The sequence below is a fragment of the Anticarsia gemmatalis genome, chromosome 21 (assembly GCF_050436995.1).
Source record: "Anticarsia gemmatalis isolate Benzon Research Colony breed Stoneville strain chromosome 21, ilAntGemm2 primary, whole genome shotgun sequence".
Taxonomy (NCBI): Eukaryota; Metazoa; Arthropoda; class Insecta; order Lepidoptera; family Erebidae; genus Anticarsia; species Anticarsia gemmatalis.
Genome location: NC_134765.1, coordinates 9,535,603 through 9,559,159, shown reverse-complemented (window position 1 = coordinate 9,559,159; position 23,557 = coordinate 9,535,603). Strand labels below are relative to the sequence as shown.

General features: G+C 34.3%; 2 protein-coding genes and 1 long non-coding RNA gene across 3 annotated transcripts; all 3 read right to left on the bottom strand.

The window, feature by feature from the left end:
• Positions 1 to 12,860: 12,860 nt before the first annotated feature.
• LOC142982294 (uncharacterized) lies at positions 12,861 to 14,557 on the bottom strand. Its single transcript, XM_076128719.1, has 2 exons — positions 14,417 to 14,557; positions 12,861 to 13,157 (listed from the first exon to the last, which is right to left on the bottom strand). Exons 1-2 carry the CDS (start codon positions 14,511 to 14,513, stop codon positions 12,940 to 12,942), a joined length of 315 nt encoding a protein of 104 aa, XP_075984834.1. The 5' UTR covers positions 14,514 to 14,557; the 3' UTR covers positions 12,861 to 12,939.
• Positions 14,558 to 15,869: 1,312 nt separating this feature from the next.
• On the bottom strand, positions 15,870 to 17,632 carry LOC142982331 (uncharacterized). Its single transcript, XR_012959980.1, has 2 exons — positions 17,493 to 17,632; positions 15,870 to 16,108 (listed from the first exon to the last, which is right to left on the bottom strand). It is a non-coding gene; the product is annotated as an uncharacterized LOC142982331 (long non-coding RNA).
• Positions 17,633 to 18,224: 592 nt separating this feature from the next.
• Positions 18,225 to 19,634, bottom strand: LOC142982198 (uncharacterized). Its single transcript, XM_076128593.1, has 2 exons — positions 19,478 to 19,634; positions 18,225 to 18,819 (listed from the first exon to the last, which is right to left on the bottom strand). The coding sequence occupies exons 1-2, from the start codon at positions 19,572 to 19,574 to the stop codon at positions 18,602 to 18,604; spliced, it is 315 nt and encodes a 104-aa protein (XP_075984708.1). The 5' UTR covers positions 19,575 to 19,634; the 3' UTR covers positions 18,225 to 18,601.
• Positions 19,635 to 23,557: the final 3,923 nt, after the last annotated feature.

Here is a 23,557-nt window from a genome sequence, read left to right as displayed (position 1 = left end):
GTTGTCTTTTTTTAACGCATAACTAGTATTGAATATTGTTCTGGTTCAATATAACTCAGTGAACAAGAATCTTTAGAGTCAACCCCATCGATTGACAGAGGGGGTTATGGTTAATGAATTATTGAACAGTTGAGTCGAATCACTCTTCCTATTGACGGTACCCTCTGTTCCTGCACCGATATGCCTGTAATAACTGTTTCAATGGATATCAAGATATCTAGAAACGAATCTTTTGAGGTTATTCATTTTTCGCTTGAATTGTAAAGAAAAACATTGCAAGTTTAAGGTTTTCAAGGAATGCAAATTTTCAAACTCGCTTCGGGCCATTATATCTCTTAGTCCTAAAGATTTCTTTACAATCGTTTTCCAGGTTTCTAGGACGGCGATGAATTATGTATTAGGAGAGTAATTAATTTGAAATCAAGTTCCATTAAATAACTTGCACGCAGCCAAATAATTTAAAATGTTATCGAATTATGAAAATATTGAAACGACATCATACCACGGCTAAGCTGTTCAATCCGGTAAATATTCTGTACCTCATATTCTTAAAAGTACGTGAAAATGGAGCCTACTGGCCCTTAGTAAGACCTACTTATGACGATATCAATTTAACAACTGGCTCCAGAGGCACGCCACCCTAAATGTTCCTATGGTAATATTTCCAAGTATTGTAGAAAAAACAAAGAAACATGTAGTACCTGATAAAATAATACTTTTTTCAAGGATTCTCGTCTAGACAGGTAAAAAAGCTTGTAAAAAAACGCGTAACAGACTTAATTTCGATACATATTCAGAAACATTTTAAAGAGTAACTCGTGGGCGGTAATGAAAAACAAGATAATTTTTATCTTCAGATTTTGTTAACAATTAAACAAGTAGGTAAGATACAAATATTTATTAGTTAATTCTCTAGAAATATTTTTTTTGGTTACATTATTTTAAACAAGTTTTACACTGTGCTAAGATTTTATAATTTTGGGCCAGCGATAGTTTAATTCTACATTTATAAACTTAGAAAAACAAGAGTAATTTTGATATAAAAATCGGACCGCGAGCTTATCCGGCCATGTTTCTACGCATCCTTACAAACTACTTGTTTATAATTAATTGACCTAGCTTCTGCCCGCGCCGTTTGAAACGTCAACGTCGACGAAAGCGTGAGAGTGGTCATTGCACCCAGGTCCGTCAGGTAACATTGCATTGGCTTGATATAGTGGCAAACGTTCATCCAAACTTTCGCATTACTATTTTTATTTTATCGTATGGTTGGTGGTCAACCTAGAGTCAAAGTTGTTCAAGCCGCCCGAATAGCCATTGACGTGGCTTTACGACTGTTATTTAGATTGCCCTCAACCGGGACCGTTTACGTGCCCTCGGAAGCACAGAGACGCTCAGTTCAATCCAGTATGCAGTCAGCCACCTATGGAATGTCTATGCCTAAGGCTACTTAACCCATCGTTTACCGACCGGTGAACATTCGCAACTCGCACTTACATATTGTCACATTCTTATGATTATTTTGATTGTGACGTAGTTTGCACGTTTTTAACGGCCGAGTTACAGCTATGAGCGCATCAAACTTTTACATATACATAAATGAGTATAATATTTGTAAAATCTACGATTATCATGGGATTGTTCCACTGTTCTCTTTATCAAAACATTTCATTTATTTCATAACACCGATACAAAAGTGCATTTTTCTAAAAAATCATGATACAAAGCTTTTGTTTCTCGTATTTGCTTCACAGGTGGATGCGCGAAAACACTGCATTGCTTTTTAAAATATTAGTTTTTTTTCATATTTTTGTTTAGTTTGCTTTGAAATGTACAGTAATAAAGTGAAAAGGCAAAGTTTTTAGATTCGTCACTTATTTTAGTCTGAATTTATGAGTAACACCATATATCTGGATTATTATATTAACATGTAAGGTACCTGCGGGTATTAAGGCCTGTCGGGTAATAAGGCCTAAATCACAAAAAACGTACGAAATACAGTAGTTGACGATCAAGATTACTGTCACACAAGCTCAGAGCGTATACAAGTCGCTGCAAAGTGGCGGACGCACTCTAGCACTTCTCCTCCCGCAAATATCGTCGAAATCATTCAGAAGTGCGGTTCAGCAGCACGAATTATAAAAATTGACTCTAGTAAAACGTAAGTTGTTTAGAAAATATCATATTTACAAACCCGTATTGACTGTCCGCTTATTAATTAATGTATGCTTGTCTGTAAATTACCGTTTTAAGAGACTTGTAGTTATAAAAATTATATTATTATTCTTTTCTGTAAAAAGGTGGTTGGCGGATATTAAGGCCTATAAAATTTTACAATAGGCCTTATTATACTCCTATTTTTTTAACTGCTATATAAGTAGGAGCGTGTTTTTAAAATGTTTTTTAGTGGTAGTATATACGTAGTTTATATTTTCAATTTATATATTATTGTTTTTAGTGCTTACAGTCACGATGCCTCCCAAACGAGCATTGTGGTCAGAAGATGATCTGACAAAAATAAATCACAAAAAAAAAATGATCGGTACTGTCATGCTTGCAAATAAGATAGAATGGATGATGCTATGAGGCAATGTTCGCGATGCTCTAAGTGGTACCACGAAGAATGTGTCGGTTTGACTGCAGAATATACTGATGATTTTCAATGTCCTGATGGATGCGAATAAGGACATTTTTTTAATTTATTAAGACTACTATGCTTTCTATTGCCTTATGTTAATGATTATTGATGTCAAGAATACTAATTTACTTAGTTTAAGTTGATTTTTGAATAGTTTATAGTATAGGCCTTTTTACCCTACCCTATTATAATAAGGCCTAAAGACAGCGTTTTTTTAAAAGTGATATAATGTTTTAGTTTTAAGCATTAGAAGCTATTTTTTGTTTAAACTCGGTAGTAATATAAGTACATGACTGATTATTATAAAAACTGGTTGATTATATTGGATATTCTTCATTTTATTACAAATCTCCCTTAGCTAGGCCTTAATAACGGGGGGCCCCTTATGACAAGATATAGATTAGATTGAAACATTATAGTTTCATCTGAATAAGTAGTGTTCAGTTTAGAAATTTTTACTCTTACTTTTGTGCAACCCAAAACCCAAAAGACCATAAAATAACTATCACTACCTAAGAAAACCTTTTTAGCATAGCAGAATAATAAAAGTGTAGTTTGCGTTGTTGGTTGTATAATGCATCTTTAGCTTACAATCTAAGTACATATATTACATAGGAGAGAGATGGGACACACACTACAAGTTAATTGAGTAAATAAATAAAAGCACGTGACGCCTGTAAAAGTTAATACTTACTTCTTTGAAACAGCATGTCTGCAAATATTTGCTATAGAATTTATATCAGGCGCTTCGATGCTACATCAGGCACGCGAATGTCCATTCTTAGAACCAAACATTCCTGATAGAGCTTTGTACTGACATTCAAGTATGTAATACATTGAAGTTTTGTATGAAAGGAAGCATGTGAACATGTAGGAAACAATTAGAATTTAGAGAATACGTTTAAAACGTACACTTCTATTAAAAAACTTAGTTAAGATGCACTTCTTGACGTTTTTTGACTGTCATTACGGTAAGTGTGTTAGATTACCACTCTAAAATCATTATTCATTTTCCATAAATCTAGGGTATGTACGTAACTATTACTACCTAAAAAGTCTGTAAATAGCAGTCCAAATTATGTGACCTCGTAATTATCAGGAGACAATGAAAACAAATCATTAAAAAAAATATTGTAGACAAAAATAAAATAATTACATAGATTCATAATTTTTACATACCTGAACTCTAAAATATAGTAAATTCATATTCAAGAAATCCTTTATTTCGGTTTTTTTGTTATGTTTCGTTACTCTCATACAACGTAGGTATTTGAAAGTCATAAATTTACACACCCGCTATACGCAAACCTAGTTTTTACATAGATACTTCTAATAAAAATAACCTTCTTTACCTACTACGCAAGTATGTTTCCAATAATCCTTACAGATAATACAAACAAAAGTCAAGATTTGATCAACAAGCCATTAACCATGAGTTTTACGAGCAGTAGCCGGTCGTGGGACCTCAAAGGGGTCAGGATTCAATAAACTTGACAATAACTTATATAAAGTAAGGCTGGAGATGACCCCCGCCACGTGGAGTTGGGACAAAGGTACGCTGCATTATTTATTGTTACTTATATCTTTTCTGTTTAGCTTAGAGAAAAAAATATTAGAATAATATTGTATTGAAGGGTTAGATCTTTGTTACGTCACATTTTTTACATGATATGCCGTGATTAGGCCTTCTATGTGCCTGGATTTTTGCATCTTTTCGGCTAACATGCCTGAATTTCGAATTATTTGAAGTAATTAAAGAAAGTCAATATTAGGTTGGTAACTTATAAAGGAAGGCAACTTCAATTAATTTTAAAAGACTCTGTCGTGTTTGTTACCATGTTTTTGAATCCTGACTTATAATTTTATCTGGTTGCTTAAAAATACGTTCGTGGATCGTGGGATGTTGAATTTCGGGATGAAAATTGGTATTTTCTACCAAAGAAGCCTCCACCAAGCCTAGGAATATTGGACACTTCTGTCTGTATGAAATAAACTCACTTTTAGCTGGTTTTATAGTCCAACACACGTCAACTTTTATTGAGAGTACCCAGCGCATTTTTAAACATTCTCCCAAGAGAGACTCACATAAAAATTACGATACGTAAGTACATATTTCTGCAAATTAATCAAAATACAAAATTTTCAACTTAAACTTTATGATTTGAATATTTTAAACCGTTATTAATCCTTGAGGGGTTATAAACGTTTACTATCTTCTGTACAAAGGTTTATATGATCGCTGTAACAGTTTAGCTTAAACTGTCCAGCTAGGGAGCGTTTAGTCAGTGGATATAACATTTTTATGGGCTCTCTAACTTAAGGGTTCGAAGCTAGTATGTTGTACTAGGTTTTGGGTCTGTCTGTCTGTAACTACCTATATTTACGTCCAAAATTATCGAGGTTTTTAGTGGTGTCGTGATTAATATGGTCACCACTGCACGTTAGGGTCGTGGATTTGATTCCCCAAGAAATCTTTGTGTTCCAAAAGTGACTTCAGATCACTACTTATTGTTTTGATTATAAAATAAAGTCCTCTTGCCGCGTCTGTCCATCTGTTCGAGATGAACTCAATATCTACAGAATAGTTTTTATCCAAAAGATTCACGAGGAAGATTTAAGAGTTTAATTTCTTATAGTAAACTTGGTGTAAGCTAAGCAAAACTAGGCAAGCCGCTAGTAAATACTATTCCTATAAAATCAAGAATCAAATTTTCAAATAACGTATAACATTTTACCAATTTTTCGCCCTTCAGCCGTTTAGGAAACCTAAGTTTGGAAACTGGTTTCCTAAAAGTATTTTTTTATACTTATACGTAACTGGTTTCTTAAAAGGATTTTTTAATACTTATGGGTAACTAGTTTCCTAGAAGTACTATGCTTATGTTAATAGCCACCTATACGAAACTACTAACCACATTTCAGTAGAAATGTTTACCGGCCTTGATTATTTTGGCTTTTGTTGTAATTAATTAAAACCGTAATTGTACCATTTATGTGGTTATTTAATCAAATAAATAAACTCCTAAAACATAAATACAACTCTTCTTAAGATTTAATAAAAACAATTTCCTTAGTTAATTAAAACAAAAATGCGTAAGGTGAAATAATTTCAATACAGTGCCCCGCAGTTATTACTCCATTGTTCAGGTCATTTATTGCGTTATCAATTTCATTATCTATTTCTAGGTAACCTTTCATTCTTTTGCAGTTATTTTTAAAAATATTAGTAACTTTAGTTTCCTTAACCAAAATTTCTAGTAAATTGGCAACTGTAACATTTTTCTTGCCAGCCTTCCAAATTGTTCGTTGTCCTGACCTGTTCCTTACTACAGCAACAAGTTTTGATAATGACACTATTGTTTAACCATTCTTTTTTAAAAATATGTATTGAATTTCTTTATATCCTCACCAGAAGGGGACTTTTTCATCACGTACCACTTTCTATGAAATTTCGTGGCACCGTGAAACATGGCGTTTCTTGGCAGGGGTTGATATTTTCAGGATTTTACTCTTTCTGATTAAGCATCGATTATAATGGAAATAGCATCCTTTAATTTTAATTCCTGAGTAAACTTGACGTATTGCTTTCATAGCAGCCTTTTCAAAGGCCACTGTAACAAAATCATTGTATTAAAAAATCCTTTTAGGAAACCAGTTACCTATAAGTATTAAAAAATCCTTTTAAGAAACCAGTTACGTATAAGTATAAAAAAATACTTTTAGGAAACCAGTTTCCAAACTTAGGTTTCCTAAACGGCTGAAGGGATTTTTCGCATGGAGACATCCATTATTTCACATCAAAAAGGAAGGACTCAACAATGCAATGAGCCAATTGAAATCTACAGTGAGACCTCGAGCTACTTCTAAGAATTTCCCGTCAGACAATCGCCAAACCACTTCAACTGGACAATTTGATCTGAAGTACCTATTCTTCTTAGTATAGGAAATAATTTTTCATATTAGTAAATAGTTTAGTGCGTAGTACTCGTAACCAGAGGTCCAGAAGACGTATCACGTATCTCCGTGGACAACTAATGTACGTTAATTTGATGGTCACTTTTAAGTACATTGCTGCTTTAACGTTACGTGTTAATCACTATAATCTAAGGGAGAAAACAATGAAAATCATAGTAGCTTTCAAATAGTTTTCAACTGAGATACGTGATAGCCCCCCTGTATGACAAGATGTATGGATGTGAATGAAGCAAAGATTTATTAGGATCCTACCAAGCTGTGTTTTTTGGTCTATGGAGCGGACAGTAGTGTAACTGACTGCTGATCATGAGGTCTCGTGTTCGATTCCCTTTTTGGGCAAAAGTACTATGGGTCTTGTTTCATGTATCTACGAACATCTCTAAATAGAAGCGTTTGGTAACGTGCCCGGTAACTGGCAATAGGTTCGCCCCAAATTTCCTGGGACTATCATTGTTATTGCCAAAATGTGGGTGTATTTTATATATCTCTGCCTAAACTTTCAGGTTCAACAGGCGTAATATTATGAATATAATGGACCTAGAAAATGTTACTTAAACCTATAAATGTGACCTTATAAACGTATACCTATATAACCCTTAAGTACACATACATAAACAGTTGACTAAGTAAATACAAAGTGTTTGTTCAGCAAAATAAATCGTTTGACGCGATTAAATCGTCGCCAGTCGCCAGGTATCGAAGCCGCGTGATAATCAATGCTGAGACGTGATAAACAAGTGAGAGACACTACTAATGTTACTCGATCCTACTTGGAACATTGTAGAACTACTCGAACGCACGACGATCAGAATGGTAATCGACTTATAAATGGAAAAAAATCCCTGACTTGAAATTTAAATCTTAAGTTAAGTCGTTCCTATATTGTTTAATAAGCCTCTTTATAACTCTAACAGGTCCTAGAAGTGTTTTAAAGAGAAAAAAAATATAAAGTGGACTTTCAACACAACTGAATATGCGCTGATAGGCTGTTACAAATACTATCAAGAAAACCTGAGGTTGTTTAGATTTACATGTTATTTTACATGCTGGGTATCTTTTATCAGATTTTTTACTCACGGCTCTATAATTAAAACTGGTCTACAAAACATAAAATGTGTTAAAATAATATCATCGCACTTCACACGCCAAAATTGTTTTGATTCGAGAACAAATAGTAAGTGTTATTCAATGCGTTTCGAAGCGTGATCTCTACACGGGCTCATTCAATTGTTTTCAGATACTCCACGATACGTTCCTATACGAAATCTTACCTTTGAACGTTCACGATTTAGCGTAATAACTGAAGAGTCGAACTGTATTGTGAGAGAGGGTTGGGAATGATTCTAAGTGCATTTTATTTAAACGAAGTTACGTCACGAAGCGCCGATGTTTTTGTTCAACGATTTTTTTGTATTGAAGTGTAAAGTAGATGAAGTTATATCGACGGAATGTAACATAGATTTCTATAAAAACTGCTGGTCCAATGCCATGTGCAAATGTCTGAAATTTGATCTCGAAAATCCTTAACTTATGCCAGCATTCAACATTTTCATGTGAAATTTTCGATTATATTACGATATATACGATTAATCGATGCGTCAAGTGCACAGTCTTCATGTTTCAACGCATTTATGGGAGCAGTCTATAGAACCTCTACAGTTTCAGGAGAGGTTGTCTATTTATAACAGGAGCTGAAATCTAAAGATTGTCTTCTGAAGGCAAGTGGCAACCATTATATCGAGTCTTAAATTTCAAATAAACTGTACACTTTCCATATTCTATTTAGGTACCTAAACTAACAATAGAAAAAAATATTAGGTATTGCTTTGTATACAAAGATTCCCTATATCAATTTAAAGACTGTATATAACCGATTTCTTGTTATCTGCCGAGTCCTATGGAGAAAGGGCGTGATTTTATGTATGTAATTGCAAACTTACATTAAGTCTTTATTGATGGAACTGATTCTACTTTTGACCTTTATAATACAAAAGTCTAGTCACAGCAAACCCCAATATCCAAGAATTGTCATTTTTAAAACCGGACAAACAAAAAAATATGATAAACGTCCCCAATATTCAGATTGTGGCGTTTAATAAAACACGAAACAGATCTCTGTTGACAGCATGACAGAAATAAAGGTGGCAAAATTATTTCTTCACGACATTTGATGGGTGACAGTGAGTTTTAATAAAGCGTAGTGCCTGTCACTCAAATTGTTCAGGGTCTTTATTAATTCGTTGTTTGGAAACTGACAATGCCTCGGGTGATCTTACTCTGTTTATATTTTGAAAGTTAGTAGTAACTAGCTGACCCGCGCAACTTCGCTTGTGTCACGTAAGAGAGAATGGGTCGTAATTTTCAACGTTTCTGTAACATTTTTACTGGTACTCTGCTCTTATTAGTCGTAGCGTGATGATATATAGCCTATAGCCGTCCTCGATAAATGGGTTATCTAAGACTGAAAGAATTTTTCAAATCGGACCAGAAGTTCCTAAGATTAGCGCGTTCAAACAAACAAACAAACAAACTCTTTAGCTTTATAATATTAGTATAGACTAGCTGACCCGCGCAGTTTCTCTGCGCCACATAGAATGGGTGAAAATTTTCCCCGTTTTTGTTACATTTTTTACTGGTACTCTGCTCCTATTAGTCGTAGCGTGATGATATATAGCCTATAGCCTTCCTCGATAAATGAGTTATCTAACACTGAAAGAATTTTTCAAATCGGACCAGTAGTTCCTAAGATTAAGGTTCAAACAAACAAACAAATTCTTCAGCTTTATAATATTAGTATAGATTTTCGAAGTAACTAATCGATGAGTTCGCGGAAGAGGGCGTTGAACTCATGTAATATGTAGAAGATAAATACGATGTTTATGAGTACGTTAACGATGAATGTTTGGTTGATATTGATATTTGCACTGATAGTATCTACATACTCTTCTTGAATACTGGCAATCCGCCCCAGCTTCGTCCTGTTTGAAAAGTAACATACACTAGGAATTGCTCTACTCTTTGGTAAAAACAGCATCAGTATCTGTATAAAAGTTTTTGAGTTTGTGACGTGACAATGGGACTTTATATCATAATATGTAAATTATGTAGTGATTGTAAATGTTATGGTTCGTTCTTATCTACTTCATCACTAGAAAATAGTTGAAGTAGATTGAGATAAAATTTGGGCCTAGGTTATTTTGTAATAAAGTCTTGCAAAGATACTAGTATGAAACGTAAGAAACTCATATTTGTTTCTTCTTATTATTTTAAACTAGGGTTTTTCTTCTCGAAAACTGAACCTTTCTGTTTTTACAAGAACTAACCTGAACAGCTGTAATTAACAATAATTAACAATTTGCTTAGATGGTTATAATAAGCAAAAGTATTATCTCACGCCTGTTAACTACAAAATGTGGAAAGTAATTATTGTGTTCTTCTCATGTATGTAACTGGTATTTATGTTCATTTGTTTGAAGAACTTTACCATAGACTTCGCTAACGCCATCTGTACCCAACTTCCGATATTACTTGCATACAATTGACATTTTCACAGATCATTATTAATCCCTTCCTTTGAGTTTTGTAATAAAGTAGATATAGATGTCCCTTTGTCACAGTTTAATAATTTTAATGGAGAATTGTTCACTCAAAGTCGGAATAAAAGTTGTTGAGAGTATTTGTCTTTTGAGTGTTGGCTAACTTTGAGTGGATACTGTGAGTGAATTCCACGCTTATTATTTACTTCGGGTATACGAAATAAGATACTTATGCAATTTCTGATCGTTTCGAAATGTTTGGAGTCTTTGATGATCTGTATGGAAAGATTAACATACTTATCTTGTTATCATGCCTGTTATTTCCGAAGGTGTAGTCAGACGTATAGATATGAGATACACCCCGGATTCGGAAAGATTACTCGGGGAAACAAGAAGAGAAGAGACATACAGATTGAGGTAAATACATAATATCGCGTCTCAATTTAAACATATGTATCAGTCCAGATTAAAAATTATTTGTGTGCCAATAAAATATCTACCGGGACTTCCCAAGTTATAATTTAAGTAACTAAGTATGTCCAAAGAAGGTGAACAGAGTGTTTTTTTAGTGGCAGCACCACATAACTCACCTTTTCTCCAAAAAATGCCGGTTATCCGAAAGTCTTACCTATAAGCAACAAAAATATGAATTTAAGAAGAACGCGTATGGTCCACGAGTAGTTTTGCAGAAAGTGTCATCAAAAAGAACTGTTTTAATTCGCAAGAAAAATACTTTAGCGCATAAATATTTCAACTTTGTTGTTACATCAAGTTACGCGCTTTAAAGTCACAAATGTGTGTCTTGGGCGTGATTTAGATTATGAGTTTTATCATAAATAACACAGCCGTGTGTAGACAAAGCTTACTGTAAGTATATATGTAAGTATTAACAAAATGAAGCAATCTACTTACTCACAAAATCATGTCAGACGTAATGTTTAGAAGCGTGGTGTGGCGAAGGCAAACCGAAATACTTCCTTTACACTTATTACGAAAGGCGATACAAGTGCGATGGATTGAGTTGAAACAAAGAAAATATAGTGAAGAACGCGATGCGAAACATAAAAAAATACGTCTAGTGGTTGACGTTTTGTGAAATACAACACAGTATCTATTATATAAGCTGTTCATTATCCTCTGTCGTCCTGATTCACGCGTCACCAGTTCAGAAAACCTCCAGCAGCTCCGGTTTGGAACTTATGATTTACCTATTTGCGTCTCATGTCGACAAAAAGCAGGCACTTTGACATACTAGGTTTTCGTCATTAAAACTGAATCATTAACCCCTGGTTTCTGAGCACATTTAGCGGTAGTTTATCTATTCAATGGCGTTTCTTTATATGAGTTTTAACGCTATTGAATAGATAAACTACCGCTAAATGTACCTCAAAAACCGGGGGTTAATGCATGTCATTAGTTCAAGTCTCATTGTAATACATACAGTGCGCGCATGTACTGAACATTAGCAGTAAATCACACGATACATTGTTGCGTATCAGAAACACCTTTACGTTGAATGTTAATTGGTTAATTTATGGTAATGCGCCGCTGATTGAAGTAACATGGCGATATCAGATAATGAAGTCGGGGTTCTGTTGCTCCTGTATTTTTGCTTTGGGTTCCAAATAGCCGCGATTTTATATACTTTGAGTTAAGTAAGTATATTTTTTAATTCATATATGTACGTAATTTATTTATTTTGTAGGTTTACTAGTCATTACTATCGTCAAACGATAGTGATTACCTTTTCTACTAACCGCCGATTTACGTAACTAATATTTATCCCGGGATTAGCGCGATTAAGTTATTACTATAAGTTTTGCTTGACGTTTCGGCACGGATTACACTCGATATAACAGTGAAACAGCGACAGCTGCATCTTTAACACATAAAAAAAACTGAAAAAACCCTACCGTAAATATTTTTTTCAATGTACTAATAAGCGAATTATACAAGCCATTGTTCTGAATAAAAATGGAAGCCATGACACCTTCGCGCAGTAGTAGCACTGAGGTGACCACTCATAGAAGCCGTCGCATCACACGGATTAGTTTGCTCTTCAATAGCAAAACAAGCCATATGACCCAAATAGCATTCAAAAGCCCATTCATCACTCAAATAGATATCGAACATGTATCTAAATACTAATACACTCTTAACCTATATTCTGCGCTTTACATATAGCTTAGTGATTAGAATTTAATCCTGAATGGTGATGTTTCACTTTGTAGCAGGAAATAGAGAAATGCCTTCATAGATTTTGTAATAGTTTCGGTTAAATGGATGGATTGTGTGAAAGATGAAATGATAATAATACGTATGAGTTGCCGCTTAAATAAATTTAGGTGATAGTTTTCTTGATAGATTTAGTTTAAAGTGAAAGAATGAAAATGCAGTTTGTAAACTTACGTCGTTCCTGTTTAAGCTAGTCTTTAAAAAAAATATTATGTGGACGGACAATACTGACATTACCTTTACTTCAGATAAAGAAAAGGTAACATCAGGAAAAGGAAGAAATAACTTCCTTTAGATTCTAATTAAAAAAGATAACCACTCTATTCAATAGACGCCTAATTATAATTACTGACGAAAAGACGAGCAAACCACGTCTGATCATATAACTACTGATCCATTATACATTTGTATAGTAGATACTATCTTCCCTTATTCAATATCGGACGAAATTGTTTCAAAAAGACAAACAGCACAAAACCGAACCAAAAGATTTTTATTATTTCAATCAAACATCACTAACATCAATCCACATTTTCATTTCAAAAGACTCTTTTTCTAAGCTTTCTTCATTTTCGGGCATTTGTCCAGAGGCACACAAGTATCTGTCGTCTGATCTCTCACGGTCGGTGGGTCACAATAACACGCGGAATAGTCGAATATCTGGCTGGACGTCTGGACTTGAGGGTTCGGCTCCTTGCAGGTAGGCTCCCAGTGCCAGGGGCTGGAGTAGTTTGGGGTGTAGGAGTGGGTGCCTTCTGGACAGTCTTGGTAACCTGGGGAAAAGGAATTTAGAACAAGTTAGCCGCAGGTAAAAAAATACGTTGGATCTTGAGTTGCGTCTGATGTCCTATTCATCTTGTTTACTTGTTAAGTTTTTAATTTCGAAAAAGATAACATTTCTTCAAAATGTTATTTAAAAAAAAGTTCATTAAAAGATGTTTCTTAGGCTCTTCTTGCGGTTAGTAAATGCTGAACTTCAAGGTTAAACAATATGAATTTTTTCGACTCTATACTTACTTTGAAAAGCACGTTAAGTCATAGTTCTGGGTGTTGTGAATTAGAATGATTGCCTTGGTCTTAAGTTGACTACCAAACATTACACATGGAATAAAAGAAAAGAAATCAAAATTATGGCATAGTCAATAAAATCATGTCTCCTTAACCCGTATCTTAGACCGATTACAAAACACTTTCATCGCGTGTCTTCCCTATTTCTCTGTCTTCTTCATCTTAGGCCCACTTTCGTGGCGTGTCGCATCTACTTAATTATATTTAAATAAAATCATCTTATTTAGAATTAAAATCCAATCATCTGTTATCTTAATCGATGATCATATAGTTATGATCAGTAATGATATAAGGATAATAACAAACTTGTTCATGATCAAGGACATTCACATCACGAAGAAGATAAATATTTCCTTAATTATACTGTAGCTATGTGTAAAATGTATTTATTTGTCATAAGATGATTGTAGTAGTATGTTGTCAATTTGTAGTCAAGAGCATTTCCAATAACCTGTTGGTAACTAAATTATGGGCGCAAGTCAGCGCCTGTGTATTAAAAAAACAACTTAAAAAAATTATTAAGTAGGCATTTTTTTAACGTAGGTATGTCTTTCTCTATAAGATATTATCTATCATCCAGCTAAAATTTACAAAAACAAGGATTTTACGAAATATAAGGTGTATTTCCTACCATCTGTGACTTTTATTAAAAATTTCTATAGTCGTATATGTGCCTAAGATTTGTCCCCATCTATTTTAATAGTGTTTGACATTAAATAATACCTCGAATTTGTTTAAGAGGTACTGAGTTCGACTCTTTCCAGACGTTGTATGTGCTAAAATACATTACATACATACAATAAATGACATAGGTACTTATGACATAAAACAAACTTGACCGTTAATGAAATCTGCTAAGTCATGCTTGGATCCATTATACGTCTTATAGTGTGAGCCAAAATATACATCTAATATACAGATATTAATGTTATATTTATATCCAGAATATAAACTAGGTACTTACATTTCCCAAAAGCATGAACACAACCTCGATCATGAGGTTTCGCTAACGATAATCCAACCAAAATAAAAATAAACAAAACTCCTAAATACTTCATCATTTTGCCACCTTTTGAATTTGACTGCTTTATACGAAAATTTACACCATACTGGCTGGCCATCTAGTAGGTAGCATTTATACTAACCAATGTTTACATAATATTTGGAATTTGAACAAGATTTTTCTATATTCGAATATGATCTCAGTTTCTCAAAAGTACGGTTGTTTTTTAATAGTCTAGTCTCAAAGTAAAAAAGTAATATTAATTTACTTTACTGATCTATTCGTTTGCGATTAAAATGCTGTTGCCATGAACCATCCTTATGTAAAGTAAACAAAATTGAACATACTTAATGCCTTTTTGACTGGGTGACAGTGTATACGACCCTTGATCACGAAGGTTTTGTTTCTTCGTGTTGGTAGCCCTGGACTTGGTATCGCAGCCGGTATATGGCATTAAGCTCATTACCTGCAAGCTACCAAAATTACCTGCGCCGGTTGACCGTTTGTCCTGATGTTCGGAAAACTGGACAATGCAAAGGTCTATTGCTCCTCAAGATTCGGTCTACTTGGTAGACCGAAGCGTGTATGACAACAATAAAACTTCATTGTTGATTTTCTTTTTACATATTATTATGTATATTAAGTATAGACTGTGGAGATAAACATAGGTAAAGATATTAAGTTGATAAACTTTGGTAGCAATTATTTAAGTTCTTTTTTATTTACGAGGGTAGTGCATTTTTTAAGACTGCATTTTTAATCATAACAATTTTAATAACAGGAAAAACTACATTTTTTTGTTAATTGATATTTATTAATTACACAACAGAAATGCATCATAACAAAGTCATTTACAATGCAATCATCTCAAAATCAAAATTATAAAAAAATAAATTGTATTTTCAAAACTACTATATTATGGTGACCTTAAAAATTGACATGTAAAAAATATATCCAAAATGCAAGTCACGTTTTTGCAATCTACACATCGAATATAGCTTTTAGTAATGTAAATAAATGAGGATAACCATCACTGTCCCACTGCTGGGTAAGGGTCACCTCCAGTAATGAGGGAGGGGTTAGACTTTGAGTCTTGACAGTCCACGGGAAATGTCATGCATAGAGACACACTCCATCACCTTGCAATATGTTTTCCAAAACAGTTGCCATGTTCGTAGGTATTGGTTCTTCTTCCGGACTAAGTTTAGTTTAGTCTGAGTCCACAACGCTGGGCAAGAACGGGTTGGGGACTTTGCATTCCTTCAAGAACTATGTTAAAAGCTCTCAAACATGCAAGTGTTTTCCTTTAAGCTCAACCAGTGATACTCATTTCTAATACTTTTAACAATACAATATGTTTATATGTTCCTATAGATGAAGCATTATGAGAAATCGGTTGTATAAAATAAACAAATAAGAAGTAATTTCAATTTTATTTGCTCGGACAATCTTCCAAATGAACGCATCTCCCGCTTTCAATATCTCTAACTGTCGGTGAATCGCAGTAACAGTAAGACAAACTGCAATAAGGTAAGGAGAGCACATGTTCAGGGTAGGGATCATCGCAGGTAGGTTCAGGCAGCATTGAACCGGTTCTATCCGGGTTGCACTTCATCTCGTAGGGGTGAGACCCTGCCTCGCAGTCATCTGGACCTGGAAGTTAATAAGAATATTGTCAGTAGAATAGAGAATAAATCTTGCTCCCTCATTGCGGGAGAAGATCTTCACCAGGTACGTGGAAATCTTTTAAAGTTCAAGGAAGGTTTTCAGAAACTGCGATCACCTTTTTTTGGATCTAAGATAGATTATCTTTTATAAAGTCTGGGACTAGATTAAACCAAACAGCGCTAAATCTAGCTTTCTGTAGAGAAATTCTCCGCTTCTACATATTTCTTCCTTAAACTTTAATTGTTAACTTATGCTTGTAACTTAGAACTTAAAGTTATAAGTTTAAGACGTTATACATAAGTATTATTATAATCCTAATACATCTATAGACTGTCAAATGTATATTATTATTATAAAAAACATGAGATTTACATTAATAAACCAAAAGATGACCAAAGCAATTTAAAACGTATCACAAAAACCACTCAAGGCATTAACTAATGAAATATTGGCGATTTGATTATTTAAAGTAAATTTCCATGTAGACCAACCATGTACTACAAGGAAACTCACTTTGAGTTAATTAAGACAAAAATATACCACAACAAGAACTTAATGTGGCTAGTTTATAACTCCGTCCACAGAAAACATGTTGCATAGAAATTTGCATACTCTATTACCTAGCAAAAGGATCCCCAAATCTATCCAGCCAATTTAAAAACCAAGGACAAACGGCATTCTCCCGGACTAAGGTAACCAAACGTGCGGTAATTTCCATGGCATCCGCTAACAATTTTTAGAGAACTCTCATGCAAGTTTCCATCATCATGTCCTTCGCCGAATAAGTGACAAATCTGTAGTACTTCTCAATACTGGAAGCCAACTCCAACATAGATGGAAGAGAGGTTAGGCTGATGATGTCTCATATAACTTTGGAAAGTCAAAGCTTTTTCATTGAGTTAACTCTCGACTGATTGCATGGTAATTGAGTGGTTCTACTTGGTGATTAGTACTTATATATGTATGTATAAAACTCTTCCGTTACTGAGTGACTGACTGATGGAAAACGCACAGTCAAAACTACTGAGCTTAGAAATTTTAATATGAAAATTCTTTAGTAATTGTAAAAGAGCACTAAGAGAGGATTTTCAAAACCACAAAGGGTAGCTAGTTATTTATAAATATATTAGGTCCGGAAAAAAGTTTTTTTGCATTATAGTATGTATGAACTTGTAATAAAATCTTTTTGGCTTCAAGAATCACAAATGAGTACAGTGTTTATTAGGTTTCTTTCAGTGAGCTCGTGAGGTACCCAAATATCGAGCTTTTTTGTGTAGAGAAAAGATTTTATTACAAGTTCATACATACTATAAAGCGAAAAGGCTTTATCCCCGACCTAATATATTTATTAAGTAATTTTAATACTTACACATGCTCATTATGTGTGTGCACTGATGATAGCCACGTATTTTGGCTTGCGATAGTACTATAAAAGATAAAACACAAAAAATGATGAGTGATCTCATATTGAATGCACCTTGTAGCCGGGCTTGTCAACTTCTGCACTAGACTCTTAAGATAAAAGTTTTAATATAAGTAATAGATAAAATGTGGTTTTATAATGGGTTATTAATGACAGTCTTAATAATACCAACAAAGAAATTAAAGATACACAATTAGAAACAGGAAAACGCATTCATTTATTTTTATTTCGTGTTATCAGTAATTATAAAGTAACACTTAACAGTAAACTTACAAGTACCTACGAATTATCTCAAAACCGTAATCGTTTAACTAACTCTTTCAAACCTTAAAGAAAAGCGCTTAGTAAGACAGGAGCAAAACAAAAGGGTAATCGCAGATCATTTATAAAAAAGTAATTACTGTAAATGAACTAGTTTATTTAGCTATAAAAGATGAATATTTAGACAAGTTACAGTTAGTATTGATTGTTAATTCTACAATGTCAAAAATGTACTTGAAATTTCAGAACGATTTTCAAAATGAAAGTGCATGTAGCGTTATGTTTTATTTCAAAATAGCTAAACAAATAGATAGTTATTTGTTAGCCCCAAAACAGTTTTGTGACTTTCTGTCTTCTATTCTCTTATTGTCGTTAAACAAGTATATTATATCAGTTGCATTGAAATCAAACAAAATATAATAGTAAAAAGGTTTATTTGAATAAAAAAACAAAAGCCTGCTCTGACACGCAAAGAGGACACCACATAACAATATGTAGCGGGATATCTCCATCTCCCTTCCTCAAATTGCATCACTGCTTGTTCGAAAAAGGACCGAGATATTTAAAAAAAAAAAAAAAAGACAACTCCCGCACTAAGAATTGCTCTTGTGTCGCGGGGACTTTTACAAACATACAAACAACGGACACAAAGCACAACCAGACCCGAAACAATTATTTGTGGATCGCACAAATAATTGTCCCGTGTGGGAATCGAACCCACGACCTCCCGTTGCAGTGGTATCGGCGTGGCGACCTAAACCACTGCGCCACAGAGGCAGTCCAAATTAACGCATCTATAATAATACTTTAAGGTTAGGGCAGTTTTCAAGAAGCACGCATTTGCCGCTGATGGTGTCTCTAACAGTAGGTGCGTCGCAGTAGCAAGCGGAATAGTCGCAGTATCCAGGGTTGATCTCCTTGGGGTGAGGGTCCTCGCAGGTGGGTTCAGGCTTTGTGGGTTGTGGACAAGCTGAGCCGTAAGCGTGGGTGCCTTCTTCGCATTCCCGTTTACCTGGATAGAAAAGATTAATGAACATTTTTGCAGGTTTGTTTGTTGATTTTCATACTTAAGATGGAAAAAGATTCGGAACGGAAAGAACAAAGAGGGGATCTTGAAGAATTTGCGGTCGATTGACTGCGAGGTACAACTAGTGCACGTCAGTAAATTGATGGTCACTATTCAGTACATTGCTGCTTCGACGTAACGTGTTAATCACTATCATCTGAGGGAGAAAACAATATTTCAAATAATTGACTACTGGAATACGTGAAAGCCCCCAGTCAGGTATGGTACAGGAGAGATCTTACTTCAGAAAATCTTTTTCCTGTACGCCGGAAAGCCTATACAGATAGTTGAACCAGACTTAGTTTTCCGAACAAAATGATTCCGAGTTTGGTATCCTTGGTACAAATACTCTACTCGCTTTGACATTTAGGCGTCAACCAGGTGTCGACGTCTCTCGAAGGAACTCTAATGGAGATTTCGCCAAATCCAGTCGAGTCACTGTTCCAGAAGTTGATCCTCTTTTTCAACAAGGAAGATTAGCGTCTATTAAATGGTTAAGCGAATGCCAAAGATGTGACGCTCTCTTTAAAAATACTATTATAGCACACACCTAGCTGTAAATTACAAAGAAATATAAATATATTAATAGGTTATATATACTTACAAACGCCCAAAATATATAGACAGCCACGCGAAGATGGCGACTTAGCATTCGCAAAAGCTACAATAGCCAAAACACTCAATACAACAAGCAACTTCATTTTGAATATATTCAATATTTTGTAAATGACTTTATTGTATCGACTTTTGCAAACGACTGGATAATCCTTTTCAAAAATCCCTGTTTTTATACCAAAACATGTTGTTTATTGTTATATATAATTGATTGATAAATGCTTTGTATTTATGTTTTGTCCTTGTCTGTTTTAGTGCATTTAAATAGGTTAGAGTGAGATATGGGTAGATAATAGGTTACCTGTAGTTTTTATTGTAGTTATTATGTTTAACACAATTGTTGATTGTTAATAGTTTATAACATCTTATTAATATGATGATTTTAAACAAGCTAGGTGTAAAATGTAGGTATGTTTTAGGAATAAAACTAGTAGGTTCATGGGCCAACTAAATGGTAGTTAACTATTAATTACCTACAGAGTTTCATAATATTACACTTCTTTCTTTATCGTGTGGTTAGTGGTCAACCTAGTGTCAAAATTGTCCAAGCCGCCCAAAGGCTTTGACGCGGCTCACATTTGTTCTATCCGAATTAGACCTTGTATTGGGTATGTATATACTAAACTTCGGGCGATTACTTATTCTAATATTAAAAGAAAGTAGCACTTTTTCCAACCCGGTAATCGAACCTGGGCCCTCGGGGTCTGTATACTACAGGCCATACAGGTAGTATGAAGTACAAAATAACTACCTGAGTAAATAAATAGTGTCATTGACCATATGTCATTTACTGCCCTTATTATGACAACAACGATACAAATGGTATGAATTCTATAGCCATTCCGATTTATTTTTATTTTATTACATTTCCTATTAAGTAAAACAACAGGCGGATGCTATTACGAAGTATTTTTTTTTCCAGAAATAATAATAGGTTACGAAATTAAGCGCTGTGTTTTGTTAAAATTCTTTTATTTTTGTAAAAGCCAAATTAGTGTTATGAGTCAATGAAGTAATATATTATTTGAACCAGGATCTCAAATATTTAAAGTAATTATAAAGATCTCCACATTGTCATTGGTACAGTATTTTTGATATTTATTCAAACATTTAAAAAAAAAAAAACAGCTTATGTATTGCATTTATTCATTGTTTTTTTTCCCAAAATAAAAAAAAATCTCTTAAAGTGTGGCTAGTTTCAAGGGGTCCCGGACTGAAAAATGTTAAAAAATACTGCCTTAAACCACTCCTCTAAAATTGACGCCATGTTTCTTAGGACACTGATCAACGGCTACGCATTCACGTGTCTGTGTGTCTCTCACAGTCGGGGGGTCACAGTAGCAAGCGGCGAAGTTGCAGATCACGAACGTATGCTGTTGAGGGTTGGGGTCATCGCAGGTTGCCTCGGGGGTCATGGCTTCGCAGTTTGACGTGTACATATGGGTTCCTTGCTGACATTCTGTTGGGTTCGTGAAGCGGAGGTTTGCACCTGGAGAAGAGAATTTGTTAAGCAAATAGACCATTATAAGAAAACTAGCTGACCCGAGCAATTTCGCTTGCGTCGCATAAGAGTATGCGTCAAAATTTTCCCCGTTTTGTAACATTTTTTACTGGTATTCTGCTCTTATTGGTCGTAGCGTGATGATATATAGCCTATAGCCTTCTTCGATAAGTGGGCTATCTAACACTGAAATAATTTTTCTAATCGGACCAGTAGTTTTTGGGATTAGCGCGTTCAAACAAACAAACAAACTCTTCAGCTTTATAATATTAGTATAGACATACCGCTCATAGTCATATTTGTGGGTTAAGCAACGCTTAGTGCATGCCATAGATTGCTATAGAGCTGTGCGTCTCCTTGCTTTGTAGTGCACGGACATTTTCGGTACCGGCTATTGTCAATTACGATAACAGTCGTTACGGCTTGTCAAAGGCCTTTCGAGTGACTTGAACAACTTTGACATTAGGTTAACCAATCAAATGATAAAAAGCTATGAAAGTCTCTTGGCTTTGCTCTCATTGTTGAAAAATAGCTTAACTAAATGATTTTGAGTTCAGACTTATTTATTTATTCATCTAAAACTTTTTAAATGAAGTTGTATAACGGCGAACTTAATGCCAAAGGTATTATAAAGGTATTATGAATTTGACTGATTGACTGCCTCCGTGGCGCAGTCATGGTCGTGGGTTCGATTCCCACACGGAGCAATTATTTGTGCGATTCACAAATAATTGTTTCGGGTCTGGTTGTGCTTAGTGTCCGTTGTTTGTTTGTAAAAGTCCCCGTGACACAAGAGGAATTTATTATTAATTCTTAGTGCGGGAGTTGTCTTTTTAAAAATAATACCACGTAATAATACGTCATGACAAAGCAATTAAAGACAAATTCTCGATGGGTGATCATTTTACAACTACGACATTTCTCATTAGACCAATATTGTGCGTACTAAATCGGCCCTTAATTATTTTTATCACCCATTATCACCGAATAATGAATAACTATTAGCGGTGAAGACAGGTTAAATTACTTTTTAATTAGTTTACAACTCGATGTCATTTAGGTTTGTAACTTAATATTACGTTCAATTACTGGTCAGTCTATTTGTGTTATATGTTGCTCCGAAAGATTAATTAATATGACTATGATTAGAGTATTTATTGGCTCGCCATATTAGACACCTGACACCAGACCCTAGTTTTTAAATTTTACCTTCAAAACAAAACTGAGCCAAAGTATTTTTGAAATTTCAGAGTAATGAAGTATAAATTAACACCTGTGCGAGCCAAAAAAACGTAGTATAGTAGCATAGCCACTTTGTGTTTTGAAAAGGTTACAGTATACTGCTTGCAATATACTTATATATTTAATATTTTTAGAAAGCAGTATTCTCTTGAAGATCTGGATGTTACAGACAATATTTGACAACTACGATATTTATAATAGACGTTTTTCCAAATACTTACCAGAAGTCACCCCAAGAAAGCAGACACACAGTGTTATCAAAACTTTCATTTTAGAAATGATTTCTCAATAGTAATTAAACAAATATGTTATGCAATATGCTGTCACAAAATATAAAATTACACTGAATAATTCTGAGTAACAACATTTATTTATAACTTTAATGTATCAATTAGGATGATTAGAAATTAATGTGATTTCTTTTAAAAACCAGGTTTTCCGTTTTTGGTCACAAAACCTTCTGTTGCGACGAAGAACATAAGTGATTGCTACTAATTTATTTAAACAACTTATATAATAATAATAACTTTAATTGGTTACATTTTGTTACTTAAAAATACAACTCCTGCACAAACAATTGCTCTTTTGTCGCGGGGACTTTTACAAACATCGGACACTAAGTACAACACACAAATGATTCGGACTGACTCGAATTCAAAGCAAATAGGTTCAAAGTCAGAAAGGACTCATTATTATGAATAACAAAATAATTTGTAAACATCTTGTTATATTTTTCTTGCACTTAGTATGAGAATGAAAAAAAAATCAAATAAGTTTGACCTGCCCTTGCCCACTGCTGGGCAAGGGTCTCCTCAGGGAATGAGGGAAGGGTTAGACTCTGAGTCCACCACGCTGGTAAATTGCGGGTTGGGGACTTAAAAAAAAAACAAATAACAAATTTAATATTTTATTTATCATATCGATTTATTCAGTTACTTCTTCGAGTTGCTCAAACCATACTTTTCGTTGATCTTTTCACATTCTTCTAGAGTTACACAATTATAGAAAATGTCTCTCACGGTGGGAGGGTCACAGAAGCACAGCGACATATAAAGCACCAGGTTCCCGGGTTCAGGGTTTGGGTTGCCACAAGAAGGTTCAACCAACAAACGCTCGTTTTCAAATGTTACACTATGGCTACCAGCTGGACATTCTATACCTGAAATAATAAATAAATAAATATCATTGGACAACTCATACACGGTCATTTGATTTCAAACAAAGCAGACCTTGTTCTATGGTAACCAAATAACTGATAAACATACTTATATACTTCTAAATACATACTTATATAGATAAATTAACATCCAGGCTCAGAACAAATAC